Consider the following 21624-nt stretch of genomic DNA (forward strand, 5'->3'; position numbering starts at 1 on the left):
TGGGCAAAAGGGGTCAGGGGGTGGAATCAGGCACACACGCTAGGGCGATATCAGATATAAACAAAAGTGAGTATATGGCTCTTCAAAAATTTTTGCCAAGAATATAAATGTCTAATAATTATATGACAATGTGTTTATCTTCACTAATAATTAAGTACATACTTTTATAGGATTCCATTGTTGGTGAGAATGCAAAGAACCATATCCTTCTGGTGAAAATCTAAACTGCTTTCTGGAGAGGAGTTTGGCAAAATTTCTGAAAATCTAAGACCTATCTACCTTTATGTCCCAGGAACTTAATAAAGTTATAAAACTCTGTTAATTGCACATTGTATCAGTGAAAAACTAGAGCAATCTAAATATCCAACAATAAGTGCCTGGCTTAATACATTATGGTATGGCTATAAGGCCAAATAATGTGGTAGATCCATAAAAGCTGACGTGGGAGGAGATTACAATTGTTGGTTTTTTTTTTAATAAAAATTTGCAAATAATATTTACACCAAAATCAGTTTGCATGAAAATGAGTACATGCAAAGAGAAAGTCTCAAATGATACACATGAAAGGAAACTCTTAAAAATGATTATCTCTGAGAAGTTACATTAACAAGAATTCTGATATTCTACTTCATTAATTTCTGTACTATGGGATTTTTAGAATAGGAAAAATAATGTGTTCCTTTTTCTAATTACAAAAAGCTATTTAAAAATGTGGTTATAAATAACAGAATGTGTCAGATGACGAATTGTCAAATGGTGGAAGAATGGGTGGAAAATGAACCCCCTGTTTTATTTATGTAGAGGTTGTTGAGCATAATTCTCAGCTGATTTCTAAAGAAACCCAGAGCAAGTCCATCTTGGAGAATATCTCAGCTCTGCCCTTAAGAAGAATGGTTCTCTGCACTTTCTCCTTATTTCTGGTTTCTCAGTACTAGGTTTAAGGAGCATTGTAACTAACACTACTTCACTGTGATCAAAGATGTTCAACTCCCTCAATCATATCTGGCAAATCTCCACTCCCGAAATCCTGTTTCCAAGCCTTTGCCAGGGAAATAAGAATCTGCTGTAGCATTAAACTCTTCAGTGTAACTGCATTCTTAGAAAATCTTGTCATTTATGTGATTCCTTAACAGTCTCCCAGTGACAGCTGCTACTTTGGCATCCAGTTTTTCAAATTAAAAAGTAAAACATTCTACAAATGGTATGAGCAACAGCTCATTTCTTTCAAATTCCACCCAGCTACAAAAGGAAAAAGGGTGATCATGATAGCCCCAGCATGGGCTTGTTCTGCCTTCCCAGTTTATTCCTAGGCTTGGGAAATCAACTAGGAAATAAATGCTGGTAATTCTGAGTCCCAAGGAACATGGTATCCCTGACGATCATTCCTGGCATCCTTCTTGCCTGCTCAGCTTGTGGGCTGGTGGGGAGCAGGCTCAAAATTTAGGAGTGAGGAAAGAATCTTGGCTAATGTGGTGGTCTGTCACCTCAAGGACCTCATTGGTGCTCCCCACAGTGTGAAAGGTGAAGAGTCTGACCTTTGAGGGAAGCCAAACCCCTCATGTCTGGTTCTGCCACTTCCCAGCTGTGTGGCTTTAGGCAAGTTCCTCACCCTCAATGAGGTCAGACTCTTCACCTTTTATATATATGGAAATATATACATATATATATATATGTGCAAGTGCATGTATATACACATGCACACATATATAAAATACACTATTACTTTGCAATTGCTACTTGGCCTAGGGAGGAAAAGCAACTAGGACTTCAGCCCTTTTTTGGGAGGACATACTCAAAAGTACATTATGGGGGGATAGGTAGTGAAATTGCTGGTTTGCCCATTACTACCAAATTTAACTCACTGCTTGTTTTTTTGTCACATTGTTTCTCATTCTAAGAGCAATATATGTCACAACAGAAAATTTGGGAATAACAGAAAACAGAAACATCCATTTGTTTAGTCACGGTACTCTCCTTTTTTCTATTTTATCCTGTTAAGTAAAATAAATAAGGCAAGTGTTGCTTAAACCTAAGTGTAAATCCAAAACATTTTTTTTTTAACTATCACAAAATGTGAGGCAATTGCAAATTGAAGTTCCACCTATTTATTTCTCCTTGGATCAGCAGTTCTCCAATTTCTGTGTGTCTAAGATTCATTTGGGGAGTACCGGCAGTCATGCTGATTAAGTAGGCCTGGGGTAGGATCTCGGAATCTCCATTTTAAGATTTCTACATGACATGAAGGCAGACTGAAGGGTGGGGGGAGATCTCTGAACCTGACTTTTTTTTTTTTTTGGAGTATAGTTGCTTTACAAGGTTTTGATAGTATCCGCTCTATGGCAAATGGATTCAGTTATATGTATGCACATATTCACTCTTTTAAACATTTCCTCCTCACTTGCTGTTTTTGCCTAGTTGCTAAGTGATGTCCAAATCTTTGTGACCCCGTGAACTGTAGCCCACACGGTCCTCTGCCCATGGGATTTTCCAGGCAGAGAATACTGGAGTGAGTTGCCATTTCTTTCTCCAGGGGATCTTCCCACCCCAGGGACTAACTCTGCTTCTCCTGCATTGGCAGGTGGGTTCTTTACTGCTGAGTCATCAGGGAAGCTGCGTAGTAGTGCACATGTTAATATTTCAATATTGAAATAGTGCCATTTGCAGACACATGGATGGACCTAGAGACTGTCATATAGACTGAAGTAAGTCAGAAAGAGAAAAACGAATATCATATAACATTGCTTATGTGTGGAATCTAGAAAAGTGACCCTGACTTTGAGAGACAGTCTGCAGCCCTGACTCACGTCCAGGGCTCTGAAGTCCCACAGCTGGGGCCTGGAAGAGGAATCAGGAATCCAAACGCTAGACTCACAGATGTCACCACGTGCAGCCCCCAGGCTCCCAGGCACTTACTTTTCAGCTCTGTTTGCCCAGCATCTGGCAAGCAAGGCAGTTGAGCATCTGCCTTCTTTTTGTTTGACCCCGTGGTCCCCAGAGAATTCAGTTCTTCTCAGGGCTCATAAAATGCCATTCTTTTAGGGATGGATGGGTGGGGCTAGGGACTGACACCAGGTAAAGTATACGGTGAGACTTCTGGCCGCCTGCTTGATAACTCCGGGGGATGCAAAAAATGCTCTTACATTCCTCTGGGTCCAAATGGAAGGAAGCAGAGATGGAGGTTAATGGGTCCCTGGAGCAGACACCTAACATTCCTGATAAACATGCAGAAAGGTATGAACGGGATGTTTCCTTCTGACATTCCTAGGCTACTGCTGTAGCTAAATTCCTTTATCCTTTTTAGGCAATTCAACCCCAATCCCCCAACTCCTGCCTCCAATCCTAGGAAAGGAAGCAGCTGAACGGAAGAACTGCAACTTGTTTTTTGTAACTTCGAAAAAAAGCAATGTGTGCGTTCTTCTAGGGAGCAGGGCTTGTCCCAGGTAATGAGGCTCTGCCCACCACACTCCTCCATGCCTGCTCTGTAAAATGACACACAGGGAGACCAAGAACTACATAAAAGGCTCACCCAGCATACACTGATTTAATCTCGGCCACTTGTCACCTCCCTATGGGAGCTCAACAGAAACAACAGCCTTCATTACATAACCTACAATTATTTTCAATACGTGCCGAAATTTAGGTTTTAAAAAGCCCTGTTCGGATTTTATGGGAATAGGACAAACATCAGACTAAGCCCCGTGAGGCTGAAAGAAAAAGACACATAGAGTAATTTTGTTTTATTTTTACATTTTCATCTGCTCTCTCTGAAGCATCAGTGGCTGGGGTGCTACCCAGGTTCTTGGCCAAGGTTAAGTATAACCATTCCTCTGGAATGGAAGTTAGGAAAGTATATTTCTGCTCTCATAGAGTCAGAGGTCTAAGTCTCTTAAGAAAGCTTCAATCCAATTTGCACATTTGTAGATGAGGAAACTGACGTTCAGAGGGGAACTCTGTGCTGGCCATTGCCTGTTTGTTCTGTTCCATGACCTGCTCCTCCCCTGCTCTGCTCTGATTCTCAGGGGCCTGATTTCCTTTCCAACTGACTTCCAGTTAGTTTGGGCCAATGGGAAGCTCTGGTGGGAGGCTAGAGGACAGGAACAAGGGAGAAGCCAGAATATCTGGCCACCTGCTTGATAGCTCTGGGGGATGCAAAGAATGCTCTTATATTCCTCCGGTTCCAAATAGAAGGAAGCAGAAATGGAGGTTAATGGGACCCTGGAGCAGAAACCTAACATTCCTAACACCTAACATCCACCCCCCCCTCCGCCTTTCTCCTGCTGCTCTGGGTAGCATGTCCAGAGTGGCTGCATCTCCACCTTGGTTCATTCATGCTCCTCTGATCACCTCCTCCATCTGTGGTCCCAGCTTTTGCTTGCTTGGGTAACCCATCTTGTGCTCTAATAAGACCAACTTCTCCCATTATAGCCTCTTGCCCAGGGGTGAGTAAACTTTTCAGAGGGACAGATAGTAAATCCTACAGGCTTTATGGGCCAACAGGGAAAATCAAAGATATTTTGTAGGTACTGTACACATACAATGTTTAAAATGTAATCATTAAAAAATATAAAAACCATTCTTAGCTTTTGAACTAAGTAAAAGCAGGCTGTAGGCGGGCTGGACTTGGCTCAAGGGCCTAACTTTGCCACCCACGCTCTAGTCTTAGGGGTTGTGGTGAATTCCTACAGTCTCTAATCTGTGAATTGCCTCCTGATATGATCGTAAAAGCCCTGCCTCTCTAGTTTCCTATATTAACTTAAAAAAAAAAAATGAATCACTTGGCACGAGGTCTCTTTTCCTGACTGTATATGGGAATGACTTGTTTCAAACTGTACTCCATGAGTGGAATTGTTATCTACTTCATATATTTCTTATTGCTTTCAGAAACGCATTGTGTAAGTTTCCATTCAAGTTAACTCTGCTGGCTGCCTACCTATGTTTTGACTATCCTGGATGACATGCAGTGTTGTAAAACAAGTGACCCCTCCCAAGGGGATGCTTGAGCTAATGTTGGGAACAAGAAACTAAAAATGTTAAAGTTGATCCTCCTACTGACCAAATGCTGTCCAACATCACTGACAAAAGTGATGAAAAAAGCTGCGAAAAGCTGACAAACCAGGCTGGCTTGTAGATGCAAATTTCCACAATAGCTAAGGCATGGATGACCATGCAAATCTGATGTGTTATATACCACACAGGGCCTTGCCCACTGCTTCCACCTGTGTTTAAACCCCCACTGTCCCTTCCCTGATTGCCTGCAGCTGCCTTCTAACCAGCCTCCCTGACTCCCACCCCTGCCACACACTCCCTTAAGACTATTTTCAAAGCTGCAGGCCAGGTCTTTTAAAAATATAAATTGCATGGCTCCACTGCTCAAAACCGCCAATGGCTCTCCATCTTACACTCTATAAAATCCCAATTTGTCATGTTCTCTCTCCAGACTCTGTGTGATCCAGCTGCTGCCCACTTCTTCAAGCCTATCTCCTGCCTCCCTTCTTCTCCTCCTTCCAACCTAGCAGTGCTGATGTCCTTGCTGCTTCCCAGACTCTCCCCAAGCTCAGATGTCAGGCCCCTGCACTGGCTCTCCCTGCCCCTGGAATACACCCTCGGGGATCTCCAAGAAGTGTGCAGCTGTCACTTCCTCTCTCTTAATTCTTGCAGGTTTGCACTCCTCTGTCACTTCATCGGAGACAGTTTCCCTAGCCAGCTAATCTAACATAGCTCAGCTTCTCCTTCTGTCCACTTCATCGTCTTATGACTTCAGCATGGCCCACGCTGTTCCCTTGGCTTAGAACATTCTTCCTCTCCATTCTGTGAGTCTTTTAAAATTAAAAAAAAAAATTACAATGTTGGGTTTAATTTCTGCAGGACAGCAAACTGACTCAGTTATACATATATATTCCTTTCCATTACAGTTTATCACAGGATATTGAATATAGTCCCTTGCGCTATACAGTAGAACTTTGCTGTTTATCCATTCTATATATAATAGTTTGCATCTGCTAAACCCAAATCCTTCCCTCGCCACCCCTCTTCCTCTCCTTTTTTGACTGATTTAAATGCCATTTCCTCAGGGAGGTCCTTCTGGATCATTCTATATAGGTAGGTGTCCTTTAGCCCTCTCCATTTCACATTTTTTGTACAATGTTCACTTTTTCTTATACACCACCACTACTATAAGTGTGTGTGTGTGTGAGTGTGAGTGTGAATGTGTGTCCTCTGTCTACCTCTTTACTGTTTTTCTCCCATTCCCAAATGATTGTCAGTTTCATGAGGGACGGGGTTATGTCCACTTTACCAACCAATACATATCAAGTGCCTGTACACTTCAGGGCCTTGTACACTGTAAGTGCTCAATAACTATTTATGGAGGGAATGAATAAATGATCCAATGTGGAATCAGTCACAGACCGAGGAGAGATGAGATAGCCTCACTGTATAAGAGACCACTGGTTGCCCACCCACATCTCTCTGGTACTCACTATTTCTGTATATGATGATGGCTTTCTAAAGTAAGCATCATGACCCCTGCCTGAAGGCTTTCACAGGCTCCAAGTGCATGCTTGGTCTGCATGCAGTGCCAGGGAGTTAATGCCTATAGGAGCAGCTTTACCACATGCCAGAAGTGAATTATGTTATTCATGGTTTCTTACAAGTCTCTGCTGTGCCAGATGACCACCGGGGCACCTTCCTAATTAATCCAGTATTCACTGACCTCCTCCCCTTCCTTGTCTCACTACCCCATGACTTACTGGTATTTCCAGGGATCATCTGCCAAGAAAACTACAAATCCTTGTCTCAGCATGCACTTTTGGGAGAACCCAAACTAACACATCCTTCTATGGAATCCCTCACCACTATCCTTCTGGAGAAGTGTTGCAACAAAAACGTTCCCATCTAGCAGTTGCTCAGGTTGCCAGGGGAATTGTGGGATGGGACTGGGTGTGTGTGTGTGTGTGTGTGTGTGTGTGTGTGTGTGTGTGAATGAATTCTCTGATGTTTTAATTTAACCGGGTTCATGGCAGCAGCCACATTTTCTGTGAACTCTGCAGACAGGCATTCCCTATAAATGATAGCTCCTCTTTTTACTGTAGATATCTCCAAATAGGACTGTCCTTGTCCCTGGTCTATAACTGTACTCTGGGCCAGTTCCTTGCACCAAATTCTACTGATAAAATTAACAAGGACAAGACACAACTCAGTGAATACCTGATGTGCACCAGACTCTGTTATACAGCTTGTATGACCTACTTAAATGGTCACAACCATACTACGAGGAAAGTACTCTTATTTCTTTCTTGGAGTTTAGAACCCTGGGTCCAGGGAGGCTATCACTTGCTGCATCTGCTGGGTGGCAGAGTCTGGATGTGAAGCCAGGGATGTGGCCAGAGATCCACTATTAATTCTTTGGCTACACCATCTTTCAACCTCCCCAACTATCTGTCCCAGAGACCCCCCCAGGTCTCGTCACATCCACAATTTACTGTAAGGCACAAAATTAACATGAGATACTATAGTTATAAAGTTTCTAAAATGTGTGTGTGTAAGTTGCTCAGTCATGACTCTGCGACCTCATGGGCTGAAAGAAGACCCCTCCAGGCTCTTCTGTCCATGGAATTCTCCAGAACACTGGAATGGGTTGCCATTTCCTTCTTCAGGGCTCTTCCCCACCCAGGGATTGAACCCACGTTTCCTATATCTCCTGCATTTCAGGCAGATTCTTTACCAGCTGAACCATTGGGGAAGCTCAAGTTTCTGAAATTTTAGTCAAAAAAGAGTGAAACCATCTGGTAATGAGAAACAATAAACACATGTTTAAAAGTTAATTGCAAATGCAGCATTTCCTAAACACAAGATATAAAAATAATTACTATTCTTAACATTTTTATTTTTCCCAATTTGGCCCTCATGGTAAAAAAAAAGAAAAAAGTTTATCACCATTGCTCTAGGGTGAAGATCTTAGGGGAAAAATGCTTTTCCCCATGACAAAGCCAGCATTACCAGATAATGAACTAAACTCCACAGCTTTCCTGGCATCAACCTCCATCTGACCCTATGTTCCACAAAGAAGTGTGAGAATCAGAGCAAGTGGCCAGGGTCATAAAGAGTGCTTCTGTTCTCCAGACAGCGCTGGGCAGCCATTGGCCAGCAAACAGTCTGGGTGAGCCTTTCCTTCAACACAGAAGACCCACCATCAGATTCTGCTTCAAGGATCACAAAGACCAGATTCACAGTCTCATTCTCCTTTCTACTCATGCCAAATAACCCTGGGAAAATCATGCTTGTGCCAGTGAGCCTTTTCCATTGTTCTGTATTTTGGGAGGCTTTCATGCTCCCATTAGTTTAATGAGAGAGAAAAAAAAAAAAATAGAGAATGGATAAGAATACTTTCCAGGGCAAACCAAATAAGCATCAAAGAGTTAAAGAAAGTTAATAAATGTGAAATAGTTCAATATGTACTCACTCTTTTAATGTCTGCATATTTGGAGAGAGAGGGATGGGGAAGCTTCCATTCTGGGTAAAATATAGCCAACATATTGTCTTGAGGGTAATTTTGCAAATTAACTAGAATAATTATCTTCCTCAGCTCTCTATTTTTAATTACCTTTTCTTGATAATGAAAGTAAAAACAATACACTAAAAGAGAACTTTGTGAGTGCCAGGCCTTGCTTAAACTGTTTCCTGCATATGATTCATTTAATGCAACACCACTATGAAACAGGTAACACTGTCTCTGTTTTATAGATAAGGAAAGAGAGAGTAAGTAATACTCTTTAAAAAGACAGTAAGTAAATTTCAAAGTTCCATCTCTATAGTTCAAGCTACATTATGTTGCTTCAGTAGATTCACAGCATAGAAAATCATAAAGCTTGTTGCAGAAAATCTGGAATATGTGGCCAAGTATACAAAGAATATTTGATGTACTCATAATCTCACCACCTAGAAATAAATGAACATTTTGATACAGTGATCATGACAGAATCTCTAGAAATATGACATAGCTTTTGTTGTTATCCCAAATGAAAAGCTATGTAATTAATCACAAATGTGGAGAATATACTTGCAGTAGACTGATTATAGAGTACAACTTAGGCAGAATTTTGGGGGGACCTCAATGGATCACCTCCCAACTTTTAGCAATCATTTAATTTTCATAAACTAAGGTTGAAGTACATGTACTATGGCTGTCATTTGGAAAAGACCTATCATGCATAAGATGCCATGAATGAAGAAAACCAAAGGCGACTTCAACTTTGAAACCTGAACTGAAAACCACTAAAGGAGATGTTATGGACTAAAGGTTTTGACTTCTAACCAATTTGAAGCAGTGCTCAACATGATTTACAGTGGGAGGAAATAGGGATCTCTGTATCATCTATCTTTACCTCTCTATCTATCCATCCACCCACCCATTCATCCATCCACATAATTCACATAACAGTACTGTCTTAGGTGGATTGGTACTGGGAAGCAGACCCTGAGATCAAGATTTGAGTGCAACTGGTTTTTGGAAGATTCATCTTTGGAAACACCAATAGAGCAGTGGAGAACTGAGAGAGGAAAGGGAAAACAGGTAAGAAAAGGTGTGTTAATGAACACAGGCTGGAGCTCTCCTGCTGGGTACTTCTGAGAGCTTAGTGTGGTAGCCCATGAGAGGTGAGGAATTTGGGATATTTATCCTCCGACTCACAGTTGTCATTGGATGAGAGCAGCTCTAGGAGTCATTTACTCCCCAGCATTTCTGGCCTGCCCTGCATACTAACCAAGCAGGTTCCTGTGACTAGTGAAAGCCCTTTAACAGTCACATGGGTTTACAATAAAAAGTGTAGGTGTAGATGTGAATTGTGAGTGACTGGTAGGTATGGGCAATGTCAGTATGTGCTATAGTCCTATAGTCAGCCAGTATAAACAACAAAATTGGCGTCATTATATATATACATACACATATACATATATATGTATATACATATATATATAGTCTATATATAAGCTATAGTCCTGTAGTCAGCCAGTATAAACTAAAACAAAATTGGAATCATTATATATATATATACATAGACACACACATACATACACATATATACATGTATATATATTCATATATATAGTCTATATATATGCTATAGTCCTATGGTCAGCCTATGGTCAGTCCTATGGTCAGTCCTATGGTGGGTATAAATTAAAACAAAATTGGGATCATTATATACACACATGTATACATATATACATATATGTGTGTATGTGTATATATAAACATATATATATATATATATATGTACACAGAGAGAAAGAGTTTTGTATTCTGCTTTTCTCCTACTAAAATGCTGGGAGCATTTCAGGTCCTTACATGTTATTTGAAAAAAACAACTTTTAGTGGTTGCCTATCACATTTTATTTAACTGATTCCTTATTTTTGGACACATAAGTTATGTCTAATTTTGAAGTACTTAGAATATCTCAACAATAAATATTTTCATACACATATTTTCCTCTATATCTCTGGTGCCTTAGGATAAATTAATCAAGGACAATTTTGTTAATTATCTAAAGCAAGGATTACCAATTCCATATCTATAAGAATGCTTGAAATTGATAGAAAACTTAATTTTTTTTTATTCTGATGGGTGTCTCCAGACATAAAAGTGACATAACAACTTAATTTATTTTTATGATGAATCTGTTCTTAGTCTCTATATTCAGTTGTTCTCAAATGGTGGGGGATTTTTATACCTTTATTATGGAAACCTTTATTGCTGCCTAGCCAAGGTGGCAAGTTTATCACCATGCCATCAAATGAGCTGATTACTTTCCAGAAGCAGAGGTGAACACCTCCTCTACAAAAAGGTCATTAATAACCTTGCTCTCTTTCTTCACAAACATCACCTCATACAGAAGTGAAGTCGCTCAGTCGTGTCCGACTCTGCGACCCCATGGACTGTAGTCTATAAGGCTCCCCTGTTCATGGACTTTTCCAGGCAAGAGTACTGGAATGGGTTGCCATTTCCTTCTCCAGGGATCTTCCCGATCCAGGGATCGAACCCAGGTCTCCCTCATTGCAGGCAGACGCTTTACCGTCTGAGCCACCAGGGCTTAAGGAAAAATGGTTTTATCCTTAGCATTTTGCATTTTACTTGTTTGAGGGAAAAATACCAAATTCTATTTTCCATTCTCCAACAGTCTGGCATGCTTTCTTTCCTATTGAAATATCTCATGATAGTATCTCGTGAAGTATCTCATGATACCATTTGTTCCATCCACTGGCCTTTTAGTTTTTACTTCTTGACTTCTGTGAAGTACTGAGTGGTATCACTCATGCATGACATATCCCTATTTTCCACACAGCCTACACTTGCCTAGTGGTCCTATCTCTTTTTCTTTTGGCTCTTCTTGTTCTCCCTCAGTTATTCCTCTCCTTCTTCATTTCTTCTACATGTGGACATCATCCATTGCTTAGCCCTGTGTGCCTACTCTTCTATTTCTCTTGATGACCTCTCTTTGTTCAGGACCTGTCTTTCACTCCGTGATTATGACTCTTGGAGCCCCATTTGTAGGCTCCCCTCCCTCCTTATATGGGATTTAAACATGAAACTTCTTGATAGAAAATACCTCAAACCTGGCATGATCAAACCCAAATTAATCGTCTTCACCTTAAAATGGTTTTCCCTATTATTTTCTCTTTGTCTTTCCTCAACCTCTTCCCCCTATTTAGTCAAGGTCAGTGGCAATTCTCTTCTCTTCTGCTAGATCCCCTTTGTTGAGCAGTATGCACGCATTGCCTCAGTCATTCAACACAAAAGCCACGGAGTTCCTCCAGAACCTTCAGACATGTCAGACATTGCTATCCCAACTACCACTGGCATAGGAAACTCTTATTACTAAATTACCAGGCATTCTATGCTTAGTATTTCTCTGCTTTGGACACTCTTACTAGTTTATTAGAAGAGTATCTACCTGAACAGAGGTGTTTGTAACTTGTATTACTGTACAGTTCTTAAAAACCATTTAATACATTGGTATAAATGCCACGTCTGTGTGATTCACTGCCTGTGAACCGAGACATTTTTGTTTTGGACTAGGTGAAGTTCACTAGATTGATATATTAAGGATGTGTTCCATGATATATTAATCTTCTGAGATGTTCAGTGAGAAAGGCTTTCTGTGGTCAAATACATTTGAAGAAACATTGTGTTCTTGGTGATTCAAAATGTGTGTTAAAAGGGCAAAGTGCTAAGAAGTATTTCTTAAACTTATTTTATCAAATCATTTAATGATTCTCCAGCTCTTTCTTCCCCCTCCCTCCTATTCCCCATCCCTTTCCTCTGACTTTCTTTCTCTCTTCCTTTCTTTTCAGAAACATTAAATATCTAGGGCTCCGTGGGAAAGATTTTGGAAAACACTGTACTTACCTGTTTAAGAAAGGTTTTTAGGAGCAAATTTTTACCTTTCTCTGTATTTCCAGAGCCAGCACTGTATCTGGCACAAAATGACTGTTGAACAAATGTCTGCTAACCTGAAGTGCACACAGGCGAGTATATTAATAAGAAGCCAAAATATTATGTTGAAAGCTGTTCTCAAAAATCACACCAGTTTTTTGGTACCAAGCATTTGGTAGTTTTACAGAAACAAATCATTTAAATTTTTATTTCAATTAATCCACTTTGGATCATAACCACAAGATGTCTGACTCGGGACAAATCTTGGTAGGTATATAGCCATTATTTTATAGACAGGTCTTATCTTTCATCATGAATTTATATAGAGGTTGAAAGAATTATCTCAAGCAACTTAAGTATAGGAACAGAGATGTGAGCTCTGGGAATACCCTGGGTAGGTTCAAACACTGACTTTGCCACTTACTGACCAAGGGAAGGTGGGAAAATGTACCTGCACCTCAGTTTCCTCATTTGAAATGGTGATTACCTGTACTCCCCTTACAAGGTCATTGTGATGACTTAACAAGATTAAACAGGTGAAAAGCTAAGCACAATGTCTGGCACATGGAAACACTATTAGCTATTAATATCATTAAACATATTATCAGCCAGGATTGCATAGCTGATATGAAATGAAAGGTGACCACACAATTTTAGAGAGAATTTGAGATAACTCATGAAAATATGGATGGGGAGGAAGGAATTGTGTGATTGAAGTCTCCGTATTGATAAGACTCCAATATTGGGCCATTTGTAGCAGTTTGGGTTAGGGAGAAGAGTTCATTCTGGTTTGAAGCTACAACTTCCAGAGAATAACTTTTCCCAGGGTAGGGTGCTGGATGGGCATTTTACTAATTTGGGCATTTTGGAGGCTCAGGGAGAATCCTTTCTTTTTACCCAGAAATTCCTGGGAGATTGCACCTTTTTTAAAAGAAACCAAGAAGGAAGAAAGTTCCCTGCCTCTCTGTAAGAGGGCACCATCCCCTACCTGAATGGGTAGGCAAACGCCACGTCAATGCTGAGGTCACTTTCCGTCTTGTTGGCACAGTCCACACTCAGCCGCAGGCCTCCAGAATAGCCACCGCATGTTGCAAATGCAAAGATTGCAAAAAGCTGGGGAGAACAAAGAAAGAATAGAGAAGGCAGCTATTAGAATGGTGTTGATCTCATGAAATATGTCAATAAGATGTTAGTGTCTACATTGAGAGAGGTTAGGATGACAGTTATGGCCATCCAAGTATGGCATCATATATGGTTTAGGCTGGAATGAAGGCCAGGATGATGATGGAGAGTGGGATGGTTGGGTGCAAAAAGTTGCCTGGAAAGCTGGAGTAATTTTGCTTGTGGAAAAATTAAATACAGGACAAAATATCTGCATTTGAGATCAAACATCTGTGTAAAGATGATTAGACAGTATCACCGACTCAACGGACATGAACTTGAGTAAACTTTGGAAGATAGTGAAGGACAGGAAAGCCTGGTCTGCTGCAGCCCATGGGGTCGCAAAGAGTCGGACACAACTTAGTGACTGAACAACAGCATCTGTGTAAAGAACTGTCACACTACAGAAGGTAGAGATGTAATCTTACATCAAAGTCTCTGGAAAGCTACACACTGAGAGATTAACGATGGGTATCTCCATGTGGGAAGAATTTCAGATGTTTCCTTGCTTCCTTCTTTTTGGTTATCTGTATTTTCTGCAAAACACATGTTTTGTCTTTTGGAATAATAAAGATTTTTAAAAATGCACAAAGAATTTTAGGGTTGATGGGTGGAAGAAGTGGACATTACCTAAAATGTGCTATTTTGGAGCACAACATCTCAGTATATGTCAACCTCAAAGCATCCTTGGTGGTTTCATCTCTGTTTTACTTGCTCTTTCTAGAGGCAACTATTAAAAGGTTCAACTGATGACCAACTAATGTTAGTCTATCCTAGCATAAAACATGAATCTATGGTAATCAGGCAGTGAAAATTAGAAGCAGGAACTCAAAGAAGTCTTCCAGAGAAAGAAGATATACCTGGGAGGGTGAGAATGCCCTAAGATGGGAAGAAAACAAATACCAATCTTTGCCCACTTAGTTTGGCTAAATTCAAAAGAATGTCTTGCTCATCTCTGTAATACCTCCAGTTATTTTAACTTTGAAATTCACCTTCTTCTAGTAGCTTGGGTTCCCATTAGCAACACCAGCTCACTTTGCATAGTGAGAGGAATTACTGTGTAAGGGTTTGTAGTCTAACATGTGATCTATCCTGAAGAATATTCTTAAGTGTATATGAGAAAAGTGTGTATCCTGTCCTTTTGGGATGGAATAATCTGTATTTGTACATTAAATCAATATGCTATAATGTGTCATTTAAGACCAAAGTTTTCTTATTGATTTTCTGTCTGGATGATCTCTCCATTGACATAAAAGGGGTGTTAAAGTCCCCTACAATTATTGTATTGCTGTCAATTTCTCCTTTTTCGTCTGTTAATATTTGCTTTATTTTTGATCATTTTCATTATTATGTAATGCCTTTCTTTGTCCCCTTTTACAGTCTTTGCTTTAAAGTCTATTTCATCTGATATAAGTATTAATACTCCAGCGTTCTTTCTGTTCCCACTTGCGTAGAATATCTTCTCCCATTCCTTCACTTCTTGTGTGTATCTTTAACTCTGAAGTGGCTTCGAGGCCCAAGTGGGCTATTGTGGGTTTGCTGGTATGGGGCTGGACCCCTGGAGCAGGAGCCACCTTGGAGGGGTGCCAGGGTCAGATGGCAGTGCCTGTTGGTGGAACGTGACAGCAGCTGCTTTGGAGGAGCCAGCTGGGGCAGGCGGGATGTGCAGGGTCGGTCCTCAGGGATAGGCCAGTTTGGTGCACATGGCATTAGTTCAGTTGATGGAGAGTGACAGAAGTGGTACACACCAGTGCTGGGTCCACTAGGTAGAGGGAAAGTTTTGTTTTTTTTAAATGGCACCTGCCAGTGTTTCTGTTCTGGAGAAAGTTCCACCAGATCTCTACCCCTCCAGCACATGTCCTAAATTTAGTCAGTGAATCTCCTTCTCCCATGACACAGGTGCTTTTTTAGCTGCTGTCTCTGTGCTGCGACTTTGAGCAGTGAGCATGTGTGTGCGCACTCTCCGAGAACAGAGTCTCGGTCTCTAACAGCCCTCCAGCTTTCCTGGACATAAGCCCCTCTGGCTTCCAAAGTCAGATGTTACAGAGGCTCGTCTTCCTGGTGTAGGTCCCTCAAGCTGAGGAGCCCAATGTGGGGCTCAACGCCCCTGTTGCATAGAGGAAACTGCCATGGCTGTGACAGTCCTCCCTCTGTGGGTAGGTTCTCACTAGATCATGCTTCTGTTCTTTTGACCCAACTTGATGTGGCCTTTTCCTTATAGATTCTTAGTTTTAGAAAACCTGTTCTACTAGGCTTCGGGTCATTTTCAGTGACAGTTTTTCTGTAGGTAGTCCTAGATTTTGTGTGTATGTGGGAGATGAGCTCAGGATTTTCCTACTCTGTTATCTTGATCCAGAATCCACCAAGTTATTGGTTTTTAAATCCAGTAATTTAAAATAGAAACAATTTGACCAAATGATATTATAGACGAAGTAAAAGTAAAATGTATTTATCTGTGTTAATGTGTGTAGAGCACTTAGAACAGATCCTGGCACAGAAAAAGCACTCAATAAATATGAACAAGAGTTATTACTCTAAATAAATGTGTATGAGATTTTGGTAAGATCTTGCAGGACATAAAATAGGAAGTTTCAACTTCCTCCCTAGCTAAATCTATGTGACCATCAGCCCCAATGAACCAACATACAAGCACTCCAGAAAGCCTTATCTTTTTCCTTTGTTAGCTTTCCTTCCTAGTTTATATCACTGATGGGACTTGCAGAGACATTTAGAAGGTACTCCAACCCATCGTGAAATCTGAGAATGATATACACAGAACACCAAGGCTGACAGGACTCGGATCTGTATCCCTGTAATATGAATTTGCTCATGACCACATGTTCTCTGTCAGCTCTTAGTATTGGTAGGGATAAGGAGGACATGATTTTAAATGTTCAATGCTTAAATCTAGGTTTCATCATACAACACTGGATGGCACAGTCCTTTGTGCCATGTCATGATAGCGTCTTTAGTATGATTTCTTTCAAAAGACAGAATGGAGTGGCAGCATCCAGAGCCCTGGGGTAGGATGTGGAGATCGCCCTTTCCTCATCTGTACAACAGAAGCATCCTTTGTGTCCTCCCAAATCACTGAGAGAAGAAAATGAGATGGAGCATGTATCTATGTGCAGTCTTCTCTGAATCCATGCGGATTTGTGTGGTATTTACACATGTGTACTTCTCTCGGGCAAGAGTCCTCAGAGCGTAATCAACACTTGTACATGAAAAGGTTAGGAGGAATTATCTGTTGTTGGCTTTATTAAGTACCTACAATGGGCTAGCTATCGTGTCCAGCACTTAACATATGTGATCATATTTCCTTTTGACAACAACAATTTGTGTGTGAAGCTTAATAATCCTATATTAAAAGTGTGGCAGGATAGCATAAGGATTTCAAACAGTAGTATTCTTTAAAATCCCCTGTAACATTAAACTGGAGTGATTTAGAGGTAAAAGACCCAAAGATAAATCCTTTAAATTCAATGCTTAATGGCTGCAAAGAAACTACTTTTGGCCCTTCATCTTATATTAAAGCGCCTTACATACAGTAAAATATTATTAATACTACCATGCAGTGAAGTTAAGATGGAAAGATAATTATGTATTAAAATTACATATTTAGTTCAGAATATTTGATGTGTAGAGGAAGGCATCAGAGTATTGAAGCCACACACACCACTGCATTTTCTTTTAACATCTATCCAGCTCTGAAAACACAAGACATTGAACTTGAGTTAAATATGATACCTATGGGCTTTCCGGTTACCTTGCATTACCCACAGTCCTCACTGATTAAAGAGAAATCATACTGTGTGACTGATATGAAACTCATGTGGGGGTGGTGAGGATTAAACAGATAACGTCTGTACAACACTGGAAGAGTCAGGTCCTGCTGAGTGAATAACATTATAGGGATAGTTTGGAAAGTGAAATATCTGGGAGAGTGGAATTAACTCTTTCACAGTATATCAGCTAGGAACCTGGTCCTGTAATTAGGATACATCAGGACAGAGTGAGGAGAGGGAAATGGAGTTCTTTAGGGATCTGAAATTCCCTTACTGTTGCAGAGAAATGTAGAGTCAGATGGAACTTTAGAAATCTTGGAAGTTGGAAGTCCACCCAACAACTCCACCCTAGGTAGTAGACAGGAGCAGTTCCAGAGTCAGGCAGACCTGAACCTGAGTCCAATTTCTAGCTGCCTGACACCGAGTAAGATACTTAACTTTTCCCAACCTCATTCTTATATCCACTAAATCAGGACTAATTCACCGGCTCATTCAGCAGCTGTTTAATGGTGTATTCACCAGGTGCCAGATGGTGGAAAACAGAAAGGTAAAAAGTTAGAGAAAAGACAAAGAAAAAGTAGGTCCCTGTCTACTCTGAAGTTTAATGCTGGATGGGGGTTGGGACAGAATTAAAAGAACATACAAATAACATAATTACAAATTGTGTCCTGGACACATCTTCCAGACCAGGGCGTTATATCTGAGGATGTCACATTTATGCTAAGACCTTGAAGACGAAAGTGAGAAAGCCACAGGCAATGGAGGGTGGTGTGGAGAGAAGCCCCGGGGACTGCGAGCACAGCGTCCAAGGAGCCAATGGAAGGCCAACGTGGCAGCTGGATGGTGAGTTGAGGTTGACAGTAATTTACCTCACGTGGATTTGTGTACATCAACTGAGAGAATACACGCAAAGCATCAGGCTCAGAGCTCTCAATAAACCATTCGAGTGTGTCCTTCATCTTCCTTCTCCTTCCCCTCCCCTCCCCTATCACCACACTACTGAAGAAATTAAGAACTAGAGAAGAAAATCCATTTGCCTTTAACTCAGCAAGAGCAGAGTTGGAACTAGAATCCTGGTGTGTAAATTCCCTGTCAGCAGTCTTCTAATTAGCTCTAGAATAACAGGAAGAACAATTTTTGACCACATGGATAGAGAATTGTCAAATGGTCCATACTTCTTTGAACAGAGATGCATCATGGTGCTGCGGGGGCCTGAGGTTTTCCATGTTGCTCATTAGTGACTCACAAACACATACTGCAAACCTAGTGCTAAGGAGGATGAGTATATATACTCTCTCTCTCTCCTTTCCTTCTTTCTTTCCTTTCCTCCCTCCCTTCCTTCTCTCTTCTCTCCCTCCCTTCTTTCTTCTTTCCACCTTTGGTGGGGTGGAGGATTTTAGAAGAATTGTGCAAGATGTTGTAAAAGGACATAGACTTTCTCAGCTTGACAAGTGTTGCTTAGAGAGGCCATGGATATTAGCGAGAAGATGGTCCCTATGTCTTGTAGATGTTAGACTCTGAGAGACTAATGCTGATTCCTAAGACAGATGATATCCTCTCTTGGGAGATGGAAGAGATGGAAAAACGTTGTGTTATTCGGATGGAGGGAGAATTGAAGGTGGGTCCTGGAAGGCTCAGGAGGGAGAAGAGTCTGAGAGAAAAACTCCATCTGAGGCCAGCTCTCTAGGCTATATGCAACATGATGACAGATTAATGACACTGTGTTTTTGTGAATGCATGTGTACCTGTATGAGTTTCTATAAGCTTTGGGCTCTGTGTTCATCCTCAACCAAACCTGTGCCTTCCTTTTGGTAATGCAGTGTATTTACTCACCTTCCTAAGACATCAAGGGCACAGTCCAGGGGCAAAAGTCCATTTACCCAAATCAAGTGAAATTATAAAAGTTCACTCAGAATGGCCATCATCAAAAAGTCAACAAATAACAAATGCTGGGGAGGTAGAGAAAGGGAAACCATTCTACACTGTTGGTGGGAATGTAAACTGGTGCAGCCACTATAAAGAACAATGAGGAGATTCCTTTAAAAATTAAAAACAGGGTTAGTGTATGATCCAGTGGTTGTACTCACAGGCAGATATCTGGAGAAAACCATAGCTGGAAAAGATACATGTAACCCAATATTCATCAAAGCACTGTTTACAATAGCCAGAATATGGAAGCAACCTAAATGTCCATCAACAGAAGGATAGATAAAGAAGAAATTTATATGTGAGTAATATTCCATTGTATGTATGTGTATATTACTCAGCCATAAAAAGGAATGAAATAATGCCATTTGCAGCAACATGGATGGACCTAGAGATTTTTATACTAAGTGAAGTGAGTCAGAAAGAGAAAGACAAAAACTACATGGTATTGTTTATATGTGGAATCTTAAAAAATGATACAAATGAACTTATTTACAAAACAGAAATACACTCACAGACATAGAAAACAAACTTATGTTTACCAAAGGGGAAGAGGAGATAGATAAATCAGGAATTTGGGATTAAAATATTCACACGACTATATATAAAATAGAAAACCAACAAGGACCTAGTGTATAGCACAGGGAACTCTATTCAATATGCTGTAATAACCTATAATGGAAAAGATTCTAAAAACTTATATGTTATATATATATATGTATATATATATAGTCAACACATATGTAACTGAATCATTTTGCTGTATACTTGAAACTAACACCATATTGTAAATCAACTATATTTCACTAAAAATTAAAAGAGAAAAAAATAGTTCTGTGTTGCCATCTTTCCAATTCTCCTCAAATAGAGCAGACACCTCAGCCTCTGGCACAACCTCAGATAATCAATATCAAAACCACCAGCCCAATCACTCACTTCTCTCTAGTTCAGGAGAGTAAAATAAATCTCCTATGATGAACTCTCATTTCACTACTGTCTTGGATGATCTATGGCTCTGTTCCTAACAACAAAAATTACTCTCTAATGGGTGAAATTAGCCAGCAGAGATTTCCCTTGCATGCAGTTAATTAGGAATACATCCGGCTGAAAGAGAACAGAAGCATTGCCTTGCACTTTCTGGCTTAATAAGCATCCACAAACCAAAATTCCTCATAGCAGGAATACCTTTACACAGTTAACAATACCAAAGGTTTTCCCCTGGAAAGAGTGCAAGCAGCTCCCTCCTGTGAATTAATTGCACCATACGGGGAATATCAGGGAAAGCTGCTATGAATCCTTCTGGTTAACTTGCAGGGCAGAGTGGAAAGCGATAGGTTGGAGGAGGACAGGAAATCAGCCTGATTACTGACTCTCATGGGGACTGTGGTCTTTAGTGAAGTCAGGGAGGGGACATCTTCCAAGGTCTGATGCACAATCTCTGGCAAGAAAGATCCCTTGGAAGAAATAAGTGAGAGTAAGGAGCCTGGCTAGAAAGAGATTAGGTGATTGGGACCAAGTAGTGGTATTTCTCTTACCACCAAGCTGTGTGTGCTGGCAATCAGAGCTCCACAGATACAGCTTTGACTTACACAGCATTTGCCAATTTCCATGGTATAAATACTTCCACCATGGCCAATTCTAAGCCACCAAAATAACATCTTTGAAACTTGACTGGGAAGAGAACTGCAGAGTCAGCTGCGCTCGAGCACACCACAGCGACCAAAGGACTTTCCTTGACTCTCCCCTGAAGCACCCGGGGCTGATGTCAGTGGTTCACTTCTCTTATTTCACATTTCCTCTTATTCCATATCTCATATTTCTCTTATTTCACATCACTCACCTTGGGTTTATTTGACTGATTTCACTTCAATTATTCATTCATTCATTTGTTGTATACATTCAATCACTTATTATTTACTTACTGATTTAGTTATTGTAGGAAAAGCTGTTGATGCTCTGCTTAGGATTCCCCTCCGCACTCCCTATAGGCCACCTGCAGCGACAGGGGGACAGTCCTCATATGCACCAAAGGTTCCTCCCTAAACATTCAGTTCTCTCTGTTGAGGGCTCTCTCAGGCAGCAAGGACACAGCCTGTGATTGTGGCATGGTGCAAGGTTCTGGGGATCAATTCCATGTCAGTTTCCAAACAAAGTGGGATAGAAATTGGTGGACAAATCCTCCAAGTGTCCTTCTCTGTCTGCTCCAAAATTTTGAGATGTGTTTAATACAGTTTCTTTCAATGGGATTGAGCCCTATTGCCTACAGCAAATCTTCTCATGAATGACACCTGTGGTTGGGGTCTTCCTTTTCCTCTTTCATT

The 21624-nt window shown here is 40.7% G+C and overlaps 1 protein-coding gene across 1 annotated transcript in view; it reads right to left on the reverse strand.

Annotated features, from left to right (window-relative positions):
• The window catches only part of SYNPR (synaptoporin), a 286268-nt gene that overhangs the window by 106573 nt on the left and 158071 nt on the right, over positions 1–21624 (reverse strand). The window contains exon 3 of the mRNA XM_065935294.1: positions 13420–13544. Within this exon, the coding sequence (XP_065791366.1) occupies positions 13420–13544 (125 nt within the window). The remainder of the gene's footprint in view (positions 1–13419; positions 13545–21624) is intronic.

This window comes from Muntiacus reevesi, chromosome 4 (assembly GCF_963930625.1).
Source record: "Muntiacus reevesi chromosome 4, mMunRee1.1, whole genome shotgun sequence".
Classification (NCBI taxonomy): Eukaryota; Metazoa; Chordata; class Mammalia; order Artiodactyla; family Cervidae; genus Muntiacus; species Muntiacus reevesi.